Below are 19,795 nucleotides of genomic sequence, written 5' to 3' on the forward strand. Positions count from 1 at the left end.
GTATGGGAGAAAATCAGACATGGTCATAAAAGACTGCAGACAGTTGTGGTCTGAGTCAGTGATAAAGCAGGGCTATGGAGGACAAAAGGGGCTGGAGTAGCTATGAAAAATTTGGTCTGAACTAGGTTTTAGGACACAGGCTGCTGGGGATGGGGTAGGAGAAGGTGGCACGGAGAGAAAGGGAAATGCTATGCCCTAACTGCAAAGAAAGGAGTTTTTATTTAATTCAAAAAGCATTTATGGAAAGAGCTGAAAGAGAAGGGAACTTAAATTCTTGTTTGTTTTGTGCTTCTCCACAGGCGCGTGTGCACACACACACACACACACACACACACACACACAGAGGCACACTTTCCCTGTATTATTTTCTTTTACTCAACTCACTTCCCTCTCTTGAGTCAAGTAAGTTTACCTGGAATGAAACAATGAAAGGGTTTCATATAATATTTTTTTTTGATTTTGGTATAAAATGCAGCAATTGTACTGAATGCTCCTTTTAAATATTTTAGTTTGGTCGTGAGGACAAATACCTGCAGTTTGGAATATGCCAAAAAACATTTCTCTTAAACCAACCTTCCAAATGGTTTGCACAATACACATTAGTTGTACCTTAGGTACACAGTAAATGCACAATAGTAGGTATCTTGTGAGCAGGAGAGAAAATCCCAGTGATGTGGGCAAAGGGATTTTTATCTGTGATTATTTCTCTTTAGAAAGACTGAAGGCAAATATGAGAAGATATTAACAACTGTTGATTTGTTTGGTGAGTACATAGGATTTTGTTGTTTGCTTTCTTTTACATTTTTTATTTTTCTTAAAAATTTCAAAATAAAGGAGAAGCGATTAAAAAAACAACAACTGATCACTAAGGAACTGCATATTTCTGCCCTCTACACTAAACAGGTAGATGTCCAACTTCTTTATATGTACAAAGGTGAAAACAGATGTTAAAGACTAGTCTTTAAATGAAGTTCAGACATGGATATCACATATGATTCAACCCTTTTTGTGGTCTTAATTCTTTAGAGGATCACCAAAACTTCCTACTTCTTACAAAGATACAGGTCATTACTGAATGAACCTCAGCTGATGGAGATAATTAAAAGACATTTCTTAAAGAAAATCTGCTAGATCTAAACAAGGGTTGGTTTTATATAATGTAAAACTAGCCACTGGCAGAACTCTTGAGTAGACTCTTTCTGTTTCAAATATCTTCAGCAAATTGCCCTTGGCCCCCAAATACTACCATCCAATGAAAATAGAAGTAAAGGATTCTAAAAAATTAAAAATATTGTTTGCAATTGGCCCTGCTAGAAAGGAATAAACAGCAATTAAAAATATGCTTCAATGTGAAAAAAGAATGTACAAGGATACTGAGTAATACCGCTATGGAGTTTTATTTATATACAAAACTCAATAAACTGTGTGCCCTACAGCTAGACCCTTTGTGAAACATGTAGGCAAAAACCATATAGGGTTATGGTATTTAGAGTGGTATTTACACAGGAGCAAAGCAGCCAGAATATTTCTTCAGTTAGTTTTCAAAGATGAATATTCATTCTTAAGTGGATGCCTTTAGAAAATACACAGCTCCCTACAGACTCAGAGCTTTCAAAGAACACTTTGATTTACTTTGAATGTGCAGTCACATTTAGTCAATTATTTAAGAAGGTGCATTCAGCACACCTCAACATGTGCACTCTCTGTGCATGCAAATTGGTGATCTGAAAGGCAGGTAAATGTAAAATTACCCCATCTGTTTGTGGTTATTTTCTCTTGAGCCCCATATAACTAGAACCACATGCTTCTCTAACACTTAGGGGCCTAATGCTGCACATAAAATCTCAGTTCTTCAGAATATCCATATTAACTATTTTAACCCTCTTAAAATACTGATCTTAGCAGACAAGTGAAGTGAGAGAATGGGTAATTAGTTCTTTAAAATCAGATGAAGGTCCAGAAGTTGAAGACACGTAACAGAAGGATCCTTAGTATTAGTCACATTACTTATTAGATTTCCTGTGATTTTGGTATTGTTTAGTTTTTGATCAGAACCTTACTAGCTTTAAAGGCAACTTATGAATAAAACAGCAAATGATGGGAGTTGCATGCAATTGGGAACGATATAGAAAATAAAATGTTCTACATTGTGATCAAAGGACAGTTCTGTAGCTTCTCATAGAATGAAGTTCAACCACAGAGTGGATTATGTGCTCTCCGTGGAGGTGCAGGAGGAAGGAAGAGATGTGAATTAGAGGAAATTTGGAGAACAGAAGAAAGAAAGAGTGCACAAATGATGAAGTTCTTTCCACTTCTTTCAGTCTTTGCACTGAAAATGATTTCAAAGATAGCGCTATTGAATTTGGCTTCTTAAAAACTCTTACTTGAGAGCTTCAATAACCCTAAATTAGGTACAGTAAAATTATGGACATACTAGGATATAAATACATATTGAGTAGAAGTGGATGAATATTAATCCTCTTTTTTAAAAAATGGGATTCCTAGAAGCTGTAAACAAAGAACAAAGGGAAAATATATTCACTAATATTTTGTCTTAGCACCCAAGAACATGATGCATTAGGCTATAGTAGTTTTTATGACTGATTTTCCATGACTTAAACCTTTAGAATAAGAGGAAAGACAAGAAGGGCAGGGAGACTATGTTGTAGAAAAACTTGATCCTATAACTATTAGCTAATTGGTGGAATCCAGTTTTTTAAAAAGATGACTTTAAATATTGCCAAGGTAAGTGCTCAATCAACACTCGAAAGGGCTTGATTGTGAACCGTTGGTCATGTGTAGTTTTTTTTTACCTTGGTCTATTTTTTAATCCACATACCTGGCTGTGTCTATCCCAAGGGCTGTCATAGTCTGGCGGCCACCTCTCTGGATTATTTTATTTGCTGCAACAAGTACCTCTTCCGTTGATGAGTACTTATTGAGGTTGAACTCATGGGTTACATTTTCTCCATACTGTACAATTCCAACCTGAAATACCAAGCCATTGTGAGTTAACCATCTAGCAATATTCCATTTCAATTTTCTTTAGTTTAAACATGTAGATCAGATGTCATACATTTTTGTCTTTTAGATAGTTCAAAAATTCATCAGTATACAACTCCTTCCGACAGAAATAACCACTGCCACTTGTGGATATTCGTAGCCCAAGGAACAAGAATGAAAGTGCTGTTGTTAAACTTCTTAAACAATTGGTTTATCTCTGCAATAGTTTCTACTGAATGACTCTGGCAAGCCTTGAGGGGTAGAAGATACAATGCACTGACATGCTCTCTGCCTTCATGGAGCTTCTAAATGAGAGAGAGAGAGAGAGAGAGAGAGAGAGAGAGAGAGAGAGAGAGAGAGGAAATCAGAGAGAGAGAGAGAGAGAGAGAGAATCAGAGAGAGAGGGAGATTCAACAATCATTCCAATGCATGTTCAATTGCAAACTATGGAGAGAGGGCTGAAATGGAAAAGCTGTTTAGCAAGTAAACCTAGGGCCCTACTTCAAAATGGGGGGTTAGGGAAGGCCTCTTCGAAGTGATATTCAAATTGATACTGAAAGGTGCAAGGAGGGTGGAGACCTGTCCTGGATGGAGACAGAGTGAGAGGATGGATCCACACAAGGGCAATCAGTATGTGAAGAAGCTGAGATGAGAAAAAAGTAGGGATGTCCTGAGAACAGAAAGAAAGTCAGTAAGCCTGGACTAGGCTGTGAGGGGAAGTGAAACCAGATGAGGCTGGATGAGTAGTAAGTGGGGCATGTATCTGGGGAGGGCACACATGTGCTTCAGGCTTTATCTAGCTCAGGCATAGCTTCCATTTCTCTCACACCAGCCCTTCTCCCCACCACCCCTTTTCTTGTTCAGTCTTCCCTTCTTTCTACCTTCCTCCTTTCGTTCCCTCCTTTGCACAGATAGGATAATGTGGGCAGCTAACTGCAGAGCCATCATGGAGCAAAATGATACATAGGGTAAAGTGACACCAGATTGGATTTCCCTTGCTCTGTATTCCTCCCCTCTCCCTTACAGATGCCCATTTTTCTTATCCTTTTTCTATACCTACTTTTAAATATTGATGTGAACCAATAGATCAATCTACATCAAGAATTGTGAGTGAAGATAACTTTTTGTTTAATTTCCCACCCCAAAATGAGAAATTCAGAAATTCTATACCCAAATGAATGTCTTTTTAATGTAGAAATTCTGGGCACTTCATTTCTTGGGTCCTGGGGAAGCAATTTGAGACAAGGCTGCCTTCTTGCTAAGGCAATTGCCTAGTTTTCTCAGTGGTAAAGTTGCCTCTAGTGCTTTTTTCATACCCATCCTATTTCCAATTCTGATCTTACTTCCAAGTGGCGTGAAGGTTCAGCATCTACCTTCCAGCCTCCCTTGAGGATGTTACAATTGTCAGAAATCTTTAATTACATGTCTGACTCATAGATACATTTCCACAGCTGGGTCTTCTTTGAAACCAGAAGCATACTCTGGCATTTGCAGAAACCAACAAGACTACCTTCTAATTTAAAATAATCTTTATCATCTTTGAGCCACCTTTTAGAGTACACTAGACGTCTTGAAGCAATTACACCATTATGCTTAAGTGAGAATAGTATCCTATATTTTTAATGCCTTTTGAAAAGCTTTCCCCTAATTTATTCAGATTACAATAACATTAATTGGTATCACATTTTATAAATGAGAAATTTAAGTTTAAAATATTCCTCACAGTGAAAGGGCAGAAAAGAGTCCAGTCTAAGATGTGAATCTTTTATCCCAGGGCTTTTTCCATCAGTCTACTTCCTCTCTACAGAAATACACCTCCCTGAACTCCCTGCATTCTGTGTCGCCTCATCCTACTAGTTTCTGCTAAATGCTGCTGCCATGGATGAATTGTTACTTGATGAATTCAATGAGCTATCTAGCTAATTGAGATCTACTGGAGAATATAATACAAGTAAAGCAAACAAACAAGCATCATATTTTAAAAATAGAAACAGAACACATTAATCATTCCTTAGAGTTGTTTAGTTGGGTATAGGATAAATAAGAAAAAGATAGCATACGTAAGTGTAAGATAAGGTATATAATAAGCTGACTGAACACGTAATCCCTCAATCTATGTCCAGGATAGCCCTGCTCTTCTATGAATATATCTTTCACTGAATATCTGTCACCATCAGTCCCAAAGCCGTGTGCTCTTATAATTGGAATAAAGATGACCAAAAGTCCTTTTGGAAATATAAGCAGGCTACAACCAACTAATTATGCTAAATAAATAAATAAATAAATAAATAAATAAATGGATGAGGATACACTCAAAATCCAATTCAGGTTATTTCCTTGAATCATAATTAAGTGTTACAGATAGTTATCCATTACTCTCAACACAGATTTAAAATTATTCTCCCAAATGACCCTCATAGGTTTTAATTAATAATCTAGGGAGACACTGTATAATTATTAAGGGAAACCATGAAGGTTCAACATTGTCTTTGTGTATAGAAATGTTCAGTATAAATAAAAGTAAAATGATTTTGCAACTTAGATAAACATTATGCTTATTTTTTGGTACCAAGGTGAATAAATGCTGCTGTGGAAGTTAATTGCTCATCTATTCAGGACATCTTACAGAGTTTCTTTGTTTTTATTTCCCTTTGTTTTTGTTTGATCAGGCAGGAGGCTAAAGAACTTTGAAAACTGTCATTCCTGTCATTATTCTTGGACATTTTACTACTTGAGTGAATCTACTGAACACTGTAGTCTCTCATTTGGATAAAATATTGAACAATCTAGTCTTATTTCTTTGACTTCCTCATCTTTAGTAATCTTTTCCTCTACATCACCTATGTCATCCACTCTCAAGGTCTTATCCTTGACCTTGTCAACTGGAAAAACTGCAGCACCTCAATCTCAATTTCAAGTGTTTTACCATTAACTTGAGCTCATTTATGTCTGTCACCAATTCCTTCACCATATCAAGACTTGCAATTAATTCAGAGATCCTACTTTTTTTTTTGTCCCTAGCTTAGATTCCATGGTCCATCACCACAATCATTTACTTGCAAACTTTAACTCCTTTAACCTTTTTTCCCCTCCATTAACTCACATGGCTAACCTCCAACTCTGGTTAAGTCCAAATATCTCCTTTACTTTCTGTGCTTCTGTGACTTCAAATGTTTCTACACAAAAATCACACAAATTGTAGACTGGTCTCACTTTAAAGTTATGGCCATGAATCTCAAATGTGGTTGCACATAACACTGCTCGACAGTCCTACTCCTTTGTACTAATGAGCGTATTTTGCTCCCATTTATTGAGTGCAATCAAATTCTGGTCATAAACTATTAACTCTTCAGGAAAAAGACAGTATCACATTGATACATGGGGAGGAGTTCACACGAGAAGAGGAAGAATTTATGCCAATTAAACAAGGCTGCTTTGTGCCATAATATTTGACATTTCAAAATACTTTACATATTTTATAAAACCTACTATGGACTATTGGATTATCTGGACACCAGGAACAGCAGAAAAATTTTAGCCTCTTGGTAAGTCAGAAATCAGTGCTTTATACCTTCTCTCTCTCTCTCTCTCTCTCTCTCCCTGTCTGTCTTTCTCTACCTACTTAACATATATCTCACTTCTATAAGTTTATTCTTTAGATAACTTGTAACTGTCAGTTGCCTCACCCTTTCTTTATACTTTGCTTCTAACACTCCACATGAGTCTCTTCAGATGACCGTCTGCCCTTGGATTGCTAGATCTGCTTTGTTCCAAAGGTTCAAAGAGCGAGGAGTGCCTGGAAATTTTTTCCTTTATCGCCTTTTGCCAAGCTCCACAGGCAATGCCTGAGTACAGACAGTGAAAGACCAGCCCCTTGACTCAGATTAGCTGAAGGCCTTGATTTCACTTGAAATCACACCCTTGGTTCTTCTCAGTTGTTACTCTGTTTTGCTCCCCCAAATCTCTTACTATTTTCCTTTAAAAGCACTCCCTTAGTAAATCACTGTCACTTGGCTCATTTTCTCAGGGTTTGCTTCTGGGAAACCAGACTTAAGGCAGCTATTATCTGTGTTTCTGCATTTCTTCCTTGGCTCAGGCCAGACCTCACTTCACTCAACCTGGACCGTGGCAATAGTTGGTCTTTCCGCTGTTGGTCTTCCTCCTATTTTCATTCTCCTCAGCTCCATCTCCTCAGCTCTTACATAAATAAATGTAAGGCTAACTGCCTTGAAATTCTGCTTACATAACATCCTTATTCAAAAATCTCCACTAACTCTCCATTGCCTACATCAACGACTTTAAAATACACTCTAAACGGAATTTTTATTCTACTTAAAATAGAAAACAGATAAAACTTGAAGCTGCTCCTTGGAAATACAAGACCTGTAAGGTAAACTTCAGTTTTCTTCCCCTGACCTGCAGTCACTCAACAGCCTTTCTAGTTCTCCCACGTCTTCAGGACTCCCCAGTATGAATCCTGTCCCTACCAAGTGCCTTTCCTCATCCCTCCAACAAAGCTAAGTTCTATCCATTCTGGAAGATCCGGTACAAAGAGTCACTTTCTCTGCAAAACTTTTTCCACCTAGTCGCCAGTCTAGCTTACTGATCTTCCCCTTCTCTAACCCCTGAAGCAAACTTGTCTGTTTTGCTCCTGGGAGTACTGTATTCTTCTGAACTTCTTTGTATGCATGCTTTATCTCCCAACTGCATTATATATAGGAGCAAGCAGGGCTAAGGAGCATGGACTATGTCATAGCTTTTGGTACTCTCTTATCCCATGCTGCTGTTTTGCTTTGCTTATGATTGACCCTCATACATTCTTACTAGATGACTGTAACATTTCACATAAGACTGAGATAGCAGGGAAATAATGATAAGCAGAAAAAGAGAGACATAAAGATGTGTGGGAAATGAGAAGACTGGGGGCAGTGGAATCTCAAATCTCAGGGAAATGACGCTCAGTGTAGGTCCCTGGCTGATAGTGGGCTGCATATTTCCTTACGAATCAGACAGAATAAGGCCTGCTGTGTCTTTTCCAGAAAAGGGTGGCATTTATTGATTTTCATCACAGGAAAATGGTCAAATCACAAAGCAAACACGTGTAACACTTTGCTGAGTATTAACGGGACCCAGTTAATAAACCAGTTTTAGTCCTAGCTTAGGGTATAAGTTAAGGCAGGTAAAACAGATTTATACTTGATAATATATATATATATATATATATATATATGCACACACACACACACACACACACACACACACACATATATATGCAACAGAATCAAATAAGGATGATAATGAAATAACAAGATAAAAAGTTAGCCAAGTGAGGCATACAGATTTTGAGGAGGCAGGAGGACAGAAGTACAAGTACATTTATTGTCTCACAGTGAAAGGGCTCATGGAGGGAGGAAGATGCAGTCCCCTTAGTAGGTACCCAGGTAAAGAACAGACGGTGGGTTTACAAATGTAGAATAGAGAAAGCAAAGCAGTCTTGAGTGGAGAATATGTCAAAAATTATAAGGAACTGAAATCATTCTAGGAACTGAGAAAAAGAAAAATGGCCAATAATCATCATATTTGACTTGAGGCAGCCAGTTGTGTTGGAATGATACAAAAACCAGAGCGTAGAAGTTAAGTAGAGACTGCTGAGGAGTAATGGAGATGGAAAGACTCTAGGCATGTTTGCTGAATGGAAATAAATAAGCAGGATGACAGCTAAAAGAAGCAACCGGCTAGATGTGGGCTTTCTTGAAGAGAAAATGGAAAAAGAGCAGCTTAGGGCATTAGTAAAACAGCATGGGAAGATAGGAACAAAATATTCTTATAAAGAGTAGAACAAGGAGAGCCTGGGTGGCTCAGTCATTTAAGCATCTGACTTGGGCTCAGGTCATGATCTCGTGGCTCCTGAGTTCGAGCCCCACGTCTGAGCCCGGCGTCGGGCACTGTGCTGACAGCTCAGAGCCTGGAGCCTGCTTCAGATTCTGTGTCTCTCTCTTTCTCCCCCTCCCCCACTTGCGCGCGCACGCGCGTGCGCTCTCTCTCAAAAATAAACATTTAAAAAAAGAGAGTAGAACAAGTACAACAGTCACTTTTCAGAGACAACTGGAAAGGAAGGCTTTACTTCCTAGGGAGACACAGTTTGAACTTCCTGATTAAGTAGAACAAAAGATATAGGTATGTAATTAAATCTAAGACCAAAGAGAACTAAGATTCAGGCTATCACATAAATCAGGCACACAACTGATAGAGGATTCTGTTATATGAACCAGAGGTTTGTAACATTTATTCAAAACCACTTAAACATGAGATTTACCATCCTTCTTCAGCTAAGCCATGAGCTAAGCCCTGACCCCTTTTCTAGGGAGTACTAGCACCCTCTGTATGTTACTCGCTATGATTTTTAAAGAATTCCATGGTCAAGTAATCTTGAAAAACAATGGGTAACACAAAGTTAACATGTATCTTTACAGCACGGGGTCCCTTCTCTCTCTCTCTCTCTCTCTCTCTGTCTCTCTCGGTCTCTCCCTTTATCTCTTTGTCTGCCTCTCTTTCTCCTTCTGCTATTTATATTAAGTAAAAAAAAATGCCACAAATTTCAAATGCAAAAGGCCAAGGCTTTCTCTTCTGTTCCCAGTTGCTCTACTCTGATTCATAAGCAAATTTTTTTGAAAATGCTCTGAGTCTTTAATATGAAAATATGCATTGTGAATCATGAATTGAAAGACTTGATATATTTTATTCCTATTTAAGGGAATATTTTGGGGGAAGAACATATTTAACACCTCAAGCAACATAATTTAGAAAACATTGCTTTACAACATTGAGCTACCTCCTCGTAAAGATCAAATAATTGTTCTGCCTCATTCACCTTTGTTATATTCATGATACACTATAATTGTAGTACTCATCCAAATATAAGATTTTACCTAATTTCTAAGTTGGAAGTATTTTGGGCTCAGGGACAAAGTTACAGTTTTTTTTTTAATTGCCCATGACACCTAGCTTAATACTTAATCAAGAAGTCACTTCATATATATCTGCTGAATTACAATGAATTTATTATGTGGATGGTTTTCATTTCTTTTAGGGGGTAGAGAAGAAAGAGGAAGAAAGTGAATGTGAGAAATATAAATGAAATCACTGAAAGGAGGGCCTTCTGATTTTTTTTTCCATGAAATTCAAGTAACACAGAATGACAAAGAAGTTTAAGAAAGAGAAGTATGTAAAATAGCTACTAAGTATATTGAGTCAAAGAGTTATGAAGAAGTGGAATTATTTCCTCATTTAGAATTATATTCTAATACCTTGTATTGTTAAGTTAAAGTTATAACAGCAGTTGCTAAATTTTAATCTCTTTTTTTAAAAATTTTTTAATGTTTTATTTATTTTTGACAGAGAGACAGAACAAGAGCAGGGGAGGGGCAGAGAGAGAGGGAGACACAGGATCCGAAGCAGGCTCCAGGCTCTGAGCTGTCAGCACAGAGCCCGACACGGGGCTCGAACTCACAGACAGTGAGATCATGACCTAAACCAAAATCGGATGCTCAACCAACTGAGCCACCCAGGCGCCCCTTTAAATTTTAATTTCTAAAGCACAAACTAAGTTTCTGGGCTTTCCATTCAACAATTAACATTATCAACCCAGTGTCTTCTTTAGGGTAATAATGATAGGGTAAAACAATGAAGTGTTCTGTGGGAGATCCCCCATTGCTGAACATGAAAAGAGCTCAGGCTTTGTGTCCGGCCAATTTATATTTCCTTTAACCAAACTATGGTGCAAAGCCCTGCCCCCTACCACATGCTTCTAATGTGATTAAGTTGGAGTAAGAATGCAGTAATAATACAGACTGTAATCCCAGTGAACTGTCAGCATGGGCCATTCTGAGGCTATGTTAGCTGGAACCAGGCTTCACCGTTTGTCACTGTGAAGGGAGGCATAAGTGAGACTGGATCATAAGGAAATGAAATGAGTCCTCAGAAACATAAAGTTGATAGATGATAGATATAGGTCCTAGGAAAATGGTGTCTTAAGCTGCCTTCTTGGATGATGCTGTAATGAAATTGATCCAAGTTCAAAAATGCAAGGATAAGGGAGTACAAGTAAAGTTCTGAGAAGACTGTGGGAGCAATCAGGATGAGAGGTGAATGGGGCTGGGGCGGGAACACCTGTAAAGAAAAGTCTGGAACCTAACGTAAAGAGTGTCTGGGGGAGGTCCCCCACAAAGAATCACTTCTAGCTCAATGACTTCATGAAGTAGACTGAGAGAAAGAGGTCATTACAACAATGATTTTTAACACAAGGAGAAATGAAAAGTCCCAGCAATGAGATTTTTCCAACCCAAATGATTTACCTCCTATATGCTCAGCAACACATAAAACTCTAAACTGTATCCCATAAATAAAAGGATTAAGGCACAATGCTGTCAAAGTGGAATTCACAGTCTGCCAGGAGAGACAGACACAGAAGGAAAAGATAGTGCTACTGAGTGATGAGAGCTGTAAGTGAAGGGTGAGTAGAACTTATGGGGACAGAGGGGAGGGAATTGTTTGTGGGAAGAGGGGTGGAAAGATCATGGAACGTGACAGAGACAGTGACACTGGAACTAAGTCACCTAGCACCTAGGGCTTGGGGTAGAGAAGGGCACTCTGGGGAGGGGCTCCTGTGGACACTGGCGATGTGTTCAGGGAAAGCGAGGGGAGGAGTGGCTGCAGAGCCAGAAGAGAGGCAAGAAGGCACCAGGGAGGCAGGCAGCAGTGGGAATGAGTGGCGCCAGGTGACAGATGCTTTCCAATCCACTGGGGAGCTTGGATATTACTCAGCAGGCAAAGACAGGAGATTTTTACCCAGGGAAATGCTATGATCTGAATTTTACCTTGGAAAGATAGCTCAGGGATGGAGGTAGGGGAGAATGGAGATTGGGTGGCTAGTGACAGAGAAGATTCACCTTATTCACAGTACCGCTGTCAGATACTATAGCCTGATTGACAAGGATTCAGCTGCAAGGTGCCTTCAGGCTTCTATTCAGACTTCAAAACAATGAATAAGGCTTCAGAGGAAATGGCCATAAAACGTGCAGTAAAAAGAAAGATAAATAATATTCCTAAAATTTAATTAATCTCTCTCTTTCATTTTGCCTGGTTTAATGCTATGCTGTGCTTTTGATAGCAACAATCTAGACATTGTTCCATTAGTATATTTCACTTTTATATCAAGCCTCACAATTTACTGGTTTTATTTAGGGTAATGCACTCGTATTTGGCATATTTATATCATTCTCATTTATTATTAAAAGCAGTGTTATGTTTAGGTATTGAGGATCGATAAGACCTCCACAATGTTTATACCATCGTATCTTTTATGGCAAGCTCAGAGTGTTTCAGGTTTGTTTTTATAGGTGGTTTTTTTTTAAAAGGCAATTTTATAGCCTTTACTCTGTCTTGGGTAAAAAAATTGGTTGACAAAAATTCCTTCACTATGTTAGCAAAAGTCTTAGTGGGACCACACAGAAACCTGTACGAAACTTTGAGTAGCTATTTGGAGTTGATGTTTTTGTCACTTATGCTGCGTCCCCTAATGTACACTGATTGTCATGTGGAAACTTCAACGCTCAAGTTTAAGTTTTCCTTCTTTCTCCCTTCCTCTCTGTTTGTTTTTTTTTTTCCTTTGTGGAGTTGACAATTCCTTTCATTTCTTTGCAACTATCTTTCAATACATGCAATTACTAAATGACAAATCTATGAATGCAGACAATAGGCCATCATATTTTATCTTTACCTGTTGTACTAAGTGTATAGCCATAATCAATACAGTACACAAGAATTCATGAGGTGTAGTCAGAATGACGTGATTTTTTTTTTGGCTCATGATCCCTTTAAAATTTATTTAGGGTGAAGTTCTTCTATTCTCCCTGGATAGAAAGATAAGTGTCTTAATAGTTTTAAAATATCTATTAAAAAAGAAAAGACCTATATAATTGATCCTTGAACAACACGGGTTTGAACTGTGCGGGTCCACTTATACGTGAATTTTTTGAGACAGAGAGAGAAAGCAAGACAGTGAATGGGGGAGGGGCAGAGAGAGAGGGAATACAGAGGATCCCAAGTAGGCTCTAAGCTGTCAGCGCAAAGCCCAATGTGGCTAGATCTCCCTAATAGTAAGCTCATCACCTGAGCCAAAATCAACAGTCAGAAGCTTAGCTGACTGAGCCACCCAGGCGCCCCTTCTTTATGATTTTCATAATAGCATTTTCTTTTCTCTAGCTTACTTTATTGTAGAATATGGCATATAAAACATAAAACATACAATATGTGTTAATCCACTGCTATGTTATTGGCAGGGCTTTCAGTCAACAGTAGGCTATTAGTAGTTAAGTTCTGGGGGAGTCAAAGTTATATGCACATTTTTGACTGCACAGCAAGTCAGTGCCCCTAACCTTCACATTATCCTAGAGTCAACTGTATTTTTTTTTTTTAATTTTTAATGTTTATTTATTTTTGGGAGCTAGAGAGAGAGAGTGAGCAGGGGAAAGGCAGAGAGAGAGGGAGACACAGAATCCAAAGGAAGCTGCAGGCTCTGTGCTGGCAGCACAGAGCCCAACTTGGGGCTCGAAATCACGAGCCATGAGATCATGACCTGAACCGAAGCTGGAAACTCAACTGACTGAGCTACCGAGGCACCCCGAGTCAATTGTATTTTAATGTAGGTCATACCACATGAAATTGCTGTATTTGTAGGTCAAAAATGATCGAATAGCAACAATTTCATATGGTTCAACCTAGATTAAAACACACTCTAGGAGACAAAATATCAAAGTTGATTCATAGTACGTCTTCTCCCCTCACTAAGCCTTACAGGAAATGAGAAGCATGTAGTTGAGAAAGCGGCATAGGTGGCTGTTTCTTTCTTTGTTTCTTTACTCATCTCCCCTTAGATTGTTAACTGTAGTCTCTGACCTCTCCGGGGACAGGGGTAACGGAGATAAATAAAGGGTATAGGAATTTTTACTTGACCGGTGCTATCCTGAGATAGATCAGGTGCTACCAGGTGCTAACAACTTTCTTGTGGGTTCTCTGCAGATTTCTCTTCACCTACTTCCTTGTCTGAGTGAATACATGTCACTACTGCCCTCATCAGGGATATCTTCCGCTTTTTTGTGCAGAAGTCTCTGCTCACCTCCAGAAGAGTCTGAGGGCAGGACCTAACATGACTCCGTGATGATCCATGAATATACACATTCTTTGTAATGACAGACCTTGGGACTGCAGGGAAATCTGACTGCAGCTACCTCTCATCTGACTTGCCTGTCAGCAGCTAGACAGCTGCTATCTTGCCCTTTAGGTATTTCAGGCAGGAGTGAAGCACTAGTCAACTGTGTGTCCCAACTTTAGAAAACACATCAAGCTCATTGTGTGAACCCACTGAAGCCTTTCTCACTAGGCCCTGCTTGCAGAGAAATCTTCTTCAGAAATCCTCTTAACTCCATTCTGAATTCCTTTATACCCTTGATATGGGTGAAGAGTCCTCCATCCATCTCTTAGCTTTCTATCTTGGCAGCTCCTTCTGGGTATTCTCCCTCACAGTTTGTTTTTACATCTTTCCCTTTCAGGAATGGAGGTAGGGAGGATAAGTTACGGGGAGAAAAAAATCCAGAAGCAGATTCTGCCAATCTTAGGGCAGAATTGGGTGTTGTAATTGAAAACAAACAAAAACAAAAGATGTACACCCCCCCCACACACCCACCCACAAAACCTATTTAAATTATATTATAGTCAGTCAGGGAGGAAAATGGATGTTAAAATAAATTGTGTTTTTGGAGAGAATTACTATAAGACCACATGAATGATAACCATGCTTTTCAGTACACATTTCTTTGAAGAGTATTTTTCCAAAAGTAAATATTTTTCCAAAATTTATATGAACAAATTTCTTTTCTGAATCCACTAAAGGAAGATCAAACTTTAAAGGGAATTTAAAGGTGTTAAGACCCTTTTCACCACTTCAGCAAAAGTGATGGCTTAGTAGTAAATATGTCCTTTTCAATCCCCTTCACTTAGAGAATAACTTATGAAACTAGTCATTAACACAACTTAAGTCAAAATAGAAAAAGATTAGAAAATACTAAAGTGTAAACACTAAAGCCCAAATATAAAAGTGTTTAATAGAAAATTAAAATGCCAGTTATAGAAAAAAAAGTCTCATTAAATGTTCACCTATCAGAAAAAAATTTTAAAAAGCATTAATTATGATATACACACTTATTCAACAGGGTCTCATTAAGAACCCACTCTGTCACAGCAAAGCACTGTCTGGCCAATGACAAGAATTAAAAGATGATATAAAGTCTGTATCTAGAGATGCAGCAGAAACACACACACACATCAATATATAATAATGCATTAGTCCTGTGTTTCTCAAACTTTAATGTGTTTAAGAATCATGTAGGTTGCTTACTTAAAATGCAGGCTCTATGGCCCCACTCTGAGAGACTGATTCTGAAATCTGGGGTACAGCCCAAGCACCTCAGGGATTTGGGAAGAGAAGTTCTATAAGCCTCTTTTGGAGAAACACTGCATTACAACAGAAGCTCTATGAGGGCAGTGGCTGTGTCTATCTTGTCTCTATGATTATCCAAGCCCCAGCACAGAGCCGAGTACATTGTAAACCCTCAGGAAACATACTTGAATAAATGAATGAAGGAGTATGGCTAAACTCCACAATGAATGATACAAGCAAAATGTGACATAAAAATTCAGCCATTTAAGCAGCTCCTCTCTCTTTAGGAAGCAGGTTTCCCTGGGTGAAGTCAGTGGATACTACAAATGACTCAGTGCACAGGGTTGCATTTTGAAATCTTGCCCTTTGTAGAATCAGGTCCTGGAAACAAGTAACCCGACTCTTCTGCCTCAGAGTATGTTCGTTTCCCTCCCATAGTCTGGTAGCATCTGAACTCTAAGGGCTGGCCCCCATTCCTCTGAATAAAGTGATTGTTCTCCCCCCGCCGCCAAGAAAGGTATACAACCCTGGCAGGCTAGAATTGCACTGGTGGCTGGCAGAATAGCTGCTCTATTAGGACTTTCACTACAGAAATAGAAAATTAACTACAGTTCTAGTAGACAGAAACATCAAAACTATAGCAGAACAGGTTGAGCATATAAACAATTGATTGTTTACAAAACTGAGTTCTTTATAAAACTGAGTCATGGGCACAGAACCCCACTGAGGCAGTGATTATTTTTGTAAGATAGCCTTGTAGATTTCCTTCCTGGAGTTGTAGAGTAACTCCAAACATGTCACTGCTGCACTAATGTCCACAGATAGCTACAAATAAATAAACTTTTTTTTACATTGAAATAGACAAATTCATTTAAAAGTAAAATAAAATTTCCAGATGACTAAAAATATTAGAAATAACAAGAAAATATTCCAAGACTATTCTTAGCTTTGGAAAGAAAGGCTTGGATAAGGAAGTAGAATGGGGTGGACAAAACAGGTGGAAGGGAAGATTGGACATTATGGGGAAAGGCAGTAAAAGAGGGGAGAGCTGTGATCCAGCCATCTGGTCACAGGTATGTCAGTGCAGAGGACAGAGTGCCAAGGGGTCTGGCCAAGGAAGCTATGGGCAACCATGATGAGATAAAAAGGACCAGAGACCTACTATTTAGGGACATCAGACTGGACCAGCCCTGAAACTTCTCCAAACAGCTGAACTGCAGCTGGAAAGCTATGGTTTCTGATCTGTCATCAACAAGCAACTTACTTTATTTAACAAGTTACTTAGCCTCTCCTATCTCCTCCATAAATTGAGATTTGGGGCTAAAAGTCCTCTACAATTCCATCCAGCTTTAATTTTATAGCCCTATGAAACTCTATTTACCAAGGAGAGAAAGGATTGGGGAAGAGGGCAAAAGAGGAAGGGAGAGGTCCTCAGCAGGGGGCAAAAAAAGGGTCCACGTGAAACATGTACCAGATGGAAGAGCAAGTCACAATTCTAGAATGGTCTTTTTTTTTTAAGTTTATTTATTTTGAGAGAGACAGAGACAGTGCAAGTTGGGGAGGGGCAGAGAGACAATAAAGAGAATCCCAAGCAGGCTCTGCAGGGCCGCATAGAGCCTGATGGGGAGCTTAAACCCACAAAGCCATGAGATCATGACCTGAGCTTGACTCTGATCATGACATGATCAAGAGTCAGATGCCTAACCAACTGAGCCATTCAGGCACCCCTCGAATGGTCTTTAAAAGGATGCAGGCTGCCTTATGCCCTGTATCAAGAAGAGACACCAAACTTCTGGTAATTCACTTGGGAAGACTAATTGCAGATGAGAAACTTGCATCCAGGAAAATTTACCTTTTGTGATGCATAAAAGTCTATTTTTCAAATAATTTTATACTGATTTCAAGATGTTCTTTATTGTCCAGAAGGATATACAAAGCCTTACTCCTCACCTAGCTCTCACCTATTCAGCCTTGGAACACAGCCATATGACATTTCACTTTGAGGTTTGCATCTACTTTGCAATTTTTAACTACCATCCTTTTGGGGAAATTCATTTTGTAAATGTGTGTGTGTGTATCTATCTATACATACATTTATAGGCATATATATATATATATATATATATATATATATACAGAAAAATATACAAGCATATCATATATGTGTGTGTGTGTGTGTGTATAGTCATGTCCTGTACCAGGTGTGGGTGTGGCAAACAATGCAGTCAGACCACTTTTTCAGTGCCTCAGAAATTTCTCCAAAGTAGAGCTTCAGAGAGAAAAGGAAAGACACTGGTCTGCAGGTGCAGATCTAACATCTTCTTTGCTCTCCTGCAGTCCCCAAACCATGAAACAACCATTTGACTCTGACTCCAGTGCTAATTCCTGTTCTCAAGGCACTGACCTCACTCTGACATTTAATTTGCCTGTTATCCACTGTCTTCTCTGTATTTTAAGCCATATGGCTGTATAAGTTTAATCAGCATTAGATTAATTAAACCCGAACTCAGTGTCTAAAACCCAAACTCAGTGTCTAAACCATGTGAGAAGCTTCACTTCATTTAATGGCAATAAAGGGAATGTGTTCAGAAACAGATACTCATGGGGAGAAAAAAAAATCCAGCTTAATGTAGCTAAAGCATCGAGCACTTGGATTTTGCTTAAGAAAGTATTAAAGATGAGAAAAAAATGGTCTTTAAGCGATATCCTGTGATCACTTACTAATTTACTTGTATAATATAAGAGAGGGGATTTAATGTGATGTGTTCTTTGGGATGTCAGATTAGTTTCCACAAATTCTGAAACCCTGTTCTGATATTACCGAAGCTGGTTACACACTTACTTTATAAGTAAGAATTCAATTATGATTTATAGGGGATATTTTTCAAGAGCATCAGAAATGGCAGCTTTCATTATATTTTCTGTTTAGAAAATAACAGGGTCTTCCAGTAATGTCCCTTTCATCAGGAGGAAAAAACAGGGATATGGAATATAAAATTCATCCTGAATATTAGCTTTATTGATTAATTTATGTTCAGAATATTTTGTTTTATTAAAAATCTATGCATTTTTATCTTTAGAACAACAGAAATCAAAATGCGTAGTCACATACCTGTGTCTGTTTAGGACCAATATCCATTCTTTCAAGAAGGTCATTTAAAAAAGCTGTAACACTCTCCCAGGGATAAATACTGTTGGAGCCATCCAGCACGATGACTATGTCCAGTTGAGTGCTGCATTCTGCAATAAAAGGAGTCAACTGTGCAAATTTCGAGTTTATCTTTTTAGATAGTATGAAAGTGTATGAAGTGTTTTCATGGCTGAAATAGGCTCATTTTTAAAAAAGATAAGCTGGTAGTCTACATGGTGGACACATTGCTTCTATAATGAGAAAGAAGTAGTTTTACAAAAATAAAGTTGATAAATACCATTACATTCAATAGCAATGGGTTTGGGATTCTTATCAAGTAAAACATCTCTACTGAATTGTAATTAACATTGTATGAATTATCTTTGGAAGTTTTCTCAGTATGAATTTATGTAACTGTTCTCATTCTGTGTGTATTTCAAGTGAGATTACTTTCTTCAAAGAGACTCATTCTTTAAATAAAAACAATGTGACAGCTTTAGCTATGATGTTTAAACAAGACTTTGTTAAAGGTTATTTACACTAATATCAAGTCCAAAAATAGCAGTGGGGTTTGGTTATATATTGGCAAAGCAAACATTTACCTAAATTGGTAATGCTGGTAGCTGAGAAAATACTTCAAGCTTTTTGGTATGCTCCTGTGTATATATATATGTCTCATTCACTGCTTACACTTTTCAAACATGTAAGAACATCACATAAAATCTGTACCTTGTACAGGAGCAATGGAGTTCACGACTTGAAATGTGGAGCTAACATCAGAACAGATTCCAGTTGTGTAATGTAAATGTCCACATCTATAGGCATACAAGGGCCCACATGCCTTTTAAAAAATTAAAACCATAAGATTAAAAATTATATAACAAATTTTATAAAGACTTACAATGATGGCATTCTTGGCTCCTTAACTAACTCCTTGCTTTCTTACCAGAAACCCTCCATTTGGGTTGGTGACTAAAGTTGATCCAAACGTCATGTTCTCCTTTACTTCCGTGACATTGGGAATTGATGTATTAACTAAAAATAGAAACAAACTTTTATGAGGGTGGAAAACAAAGTAAAATTAAGTGCCTTCTCGTTAGGACATTCTATTTGCTTTGTTCATATCATAGCACATTTTTCTTTTGATTCAACTAAATAGTCTTCAA

At 38.2% G+C, this 19,795-nt stretch overlaps 1 protein-coding gene across 1 annotated transcript in view; it reads right to left on the minus strand.

Annotated features, from left to right (window-relative positions):
* Positions 1-19,795, minus strand: part of ITGA1 (integrin subunit alpha 1) — a 158,049-nt gene that overhangs the window by 65,968 nt on the left and 72,286 nt on the right. Inside the window, exons 4-7 of the mRNA XM_015535080.2 lie at positions 19,576-19,664; positions 19,359-19,470; positions 18,612-18,739; positions 2,840-2,988 (exon numbers count right to left, since the gene is read on the minus strand). Coding sequence (XP_015390566.2) covers positions 2,840-2,988; positions 18,612-18,739; positions 19,359-19,470; positions 19,576-19,664 — 478 coding nt within the window. The remainder of the gene's footprint in view (positions 1-2,839; positions 2,989-18,611; positions 18,740-19,358; positions 19,471-19,575; positions 19,665-19,795) is intronic.

The sequence above is a fragment of the Panthera tigris genome, chromosome A1 (assembly GCF_018350195.1).
Source record: "Panthera tigris isolate Pti1 chromosome A1, P.tigris_Pti1_mat1.1, whole genome shotgun sequence".
In the NCBI taxonomy this organism is placed as follows: domain Eukaryota; kingdom Metazoa; phylum Chordata; class Mammalia; order Carnivora; family Felidae; genus Panthera; species Panthera tigris.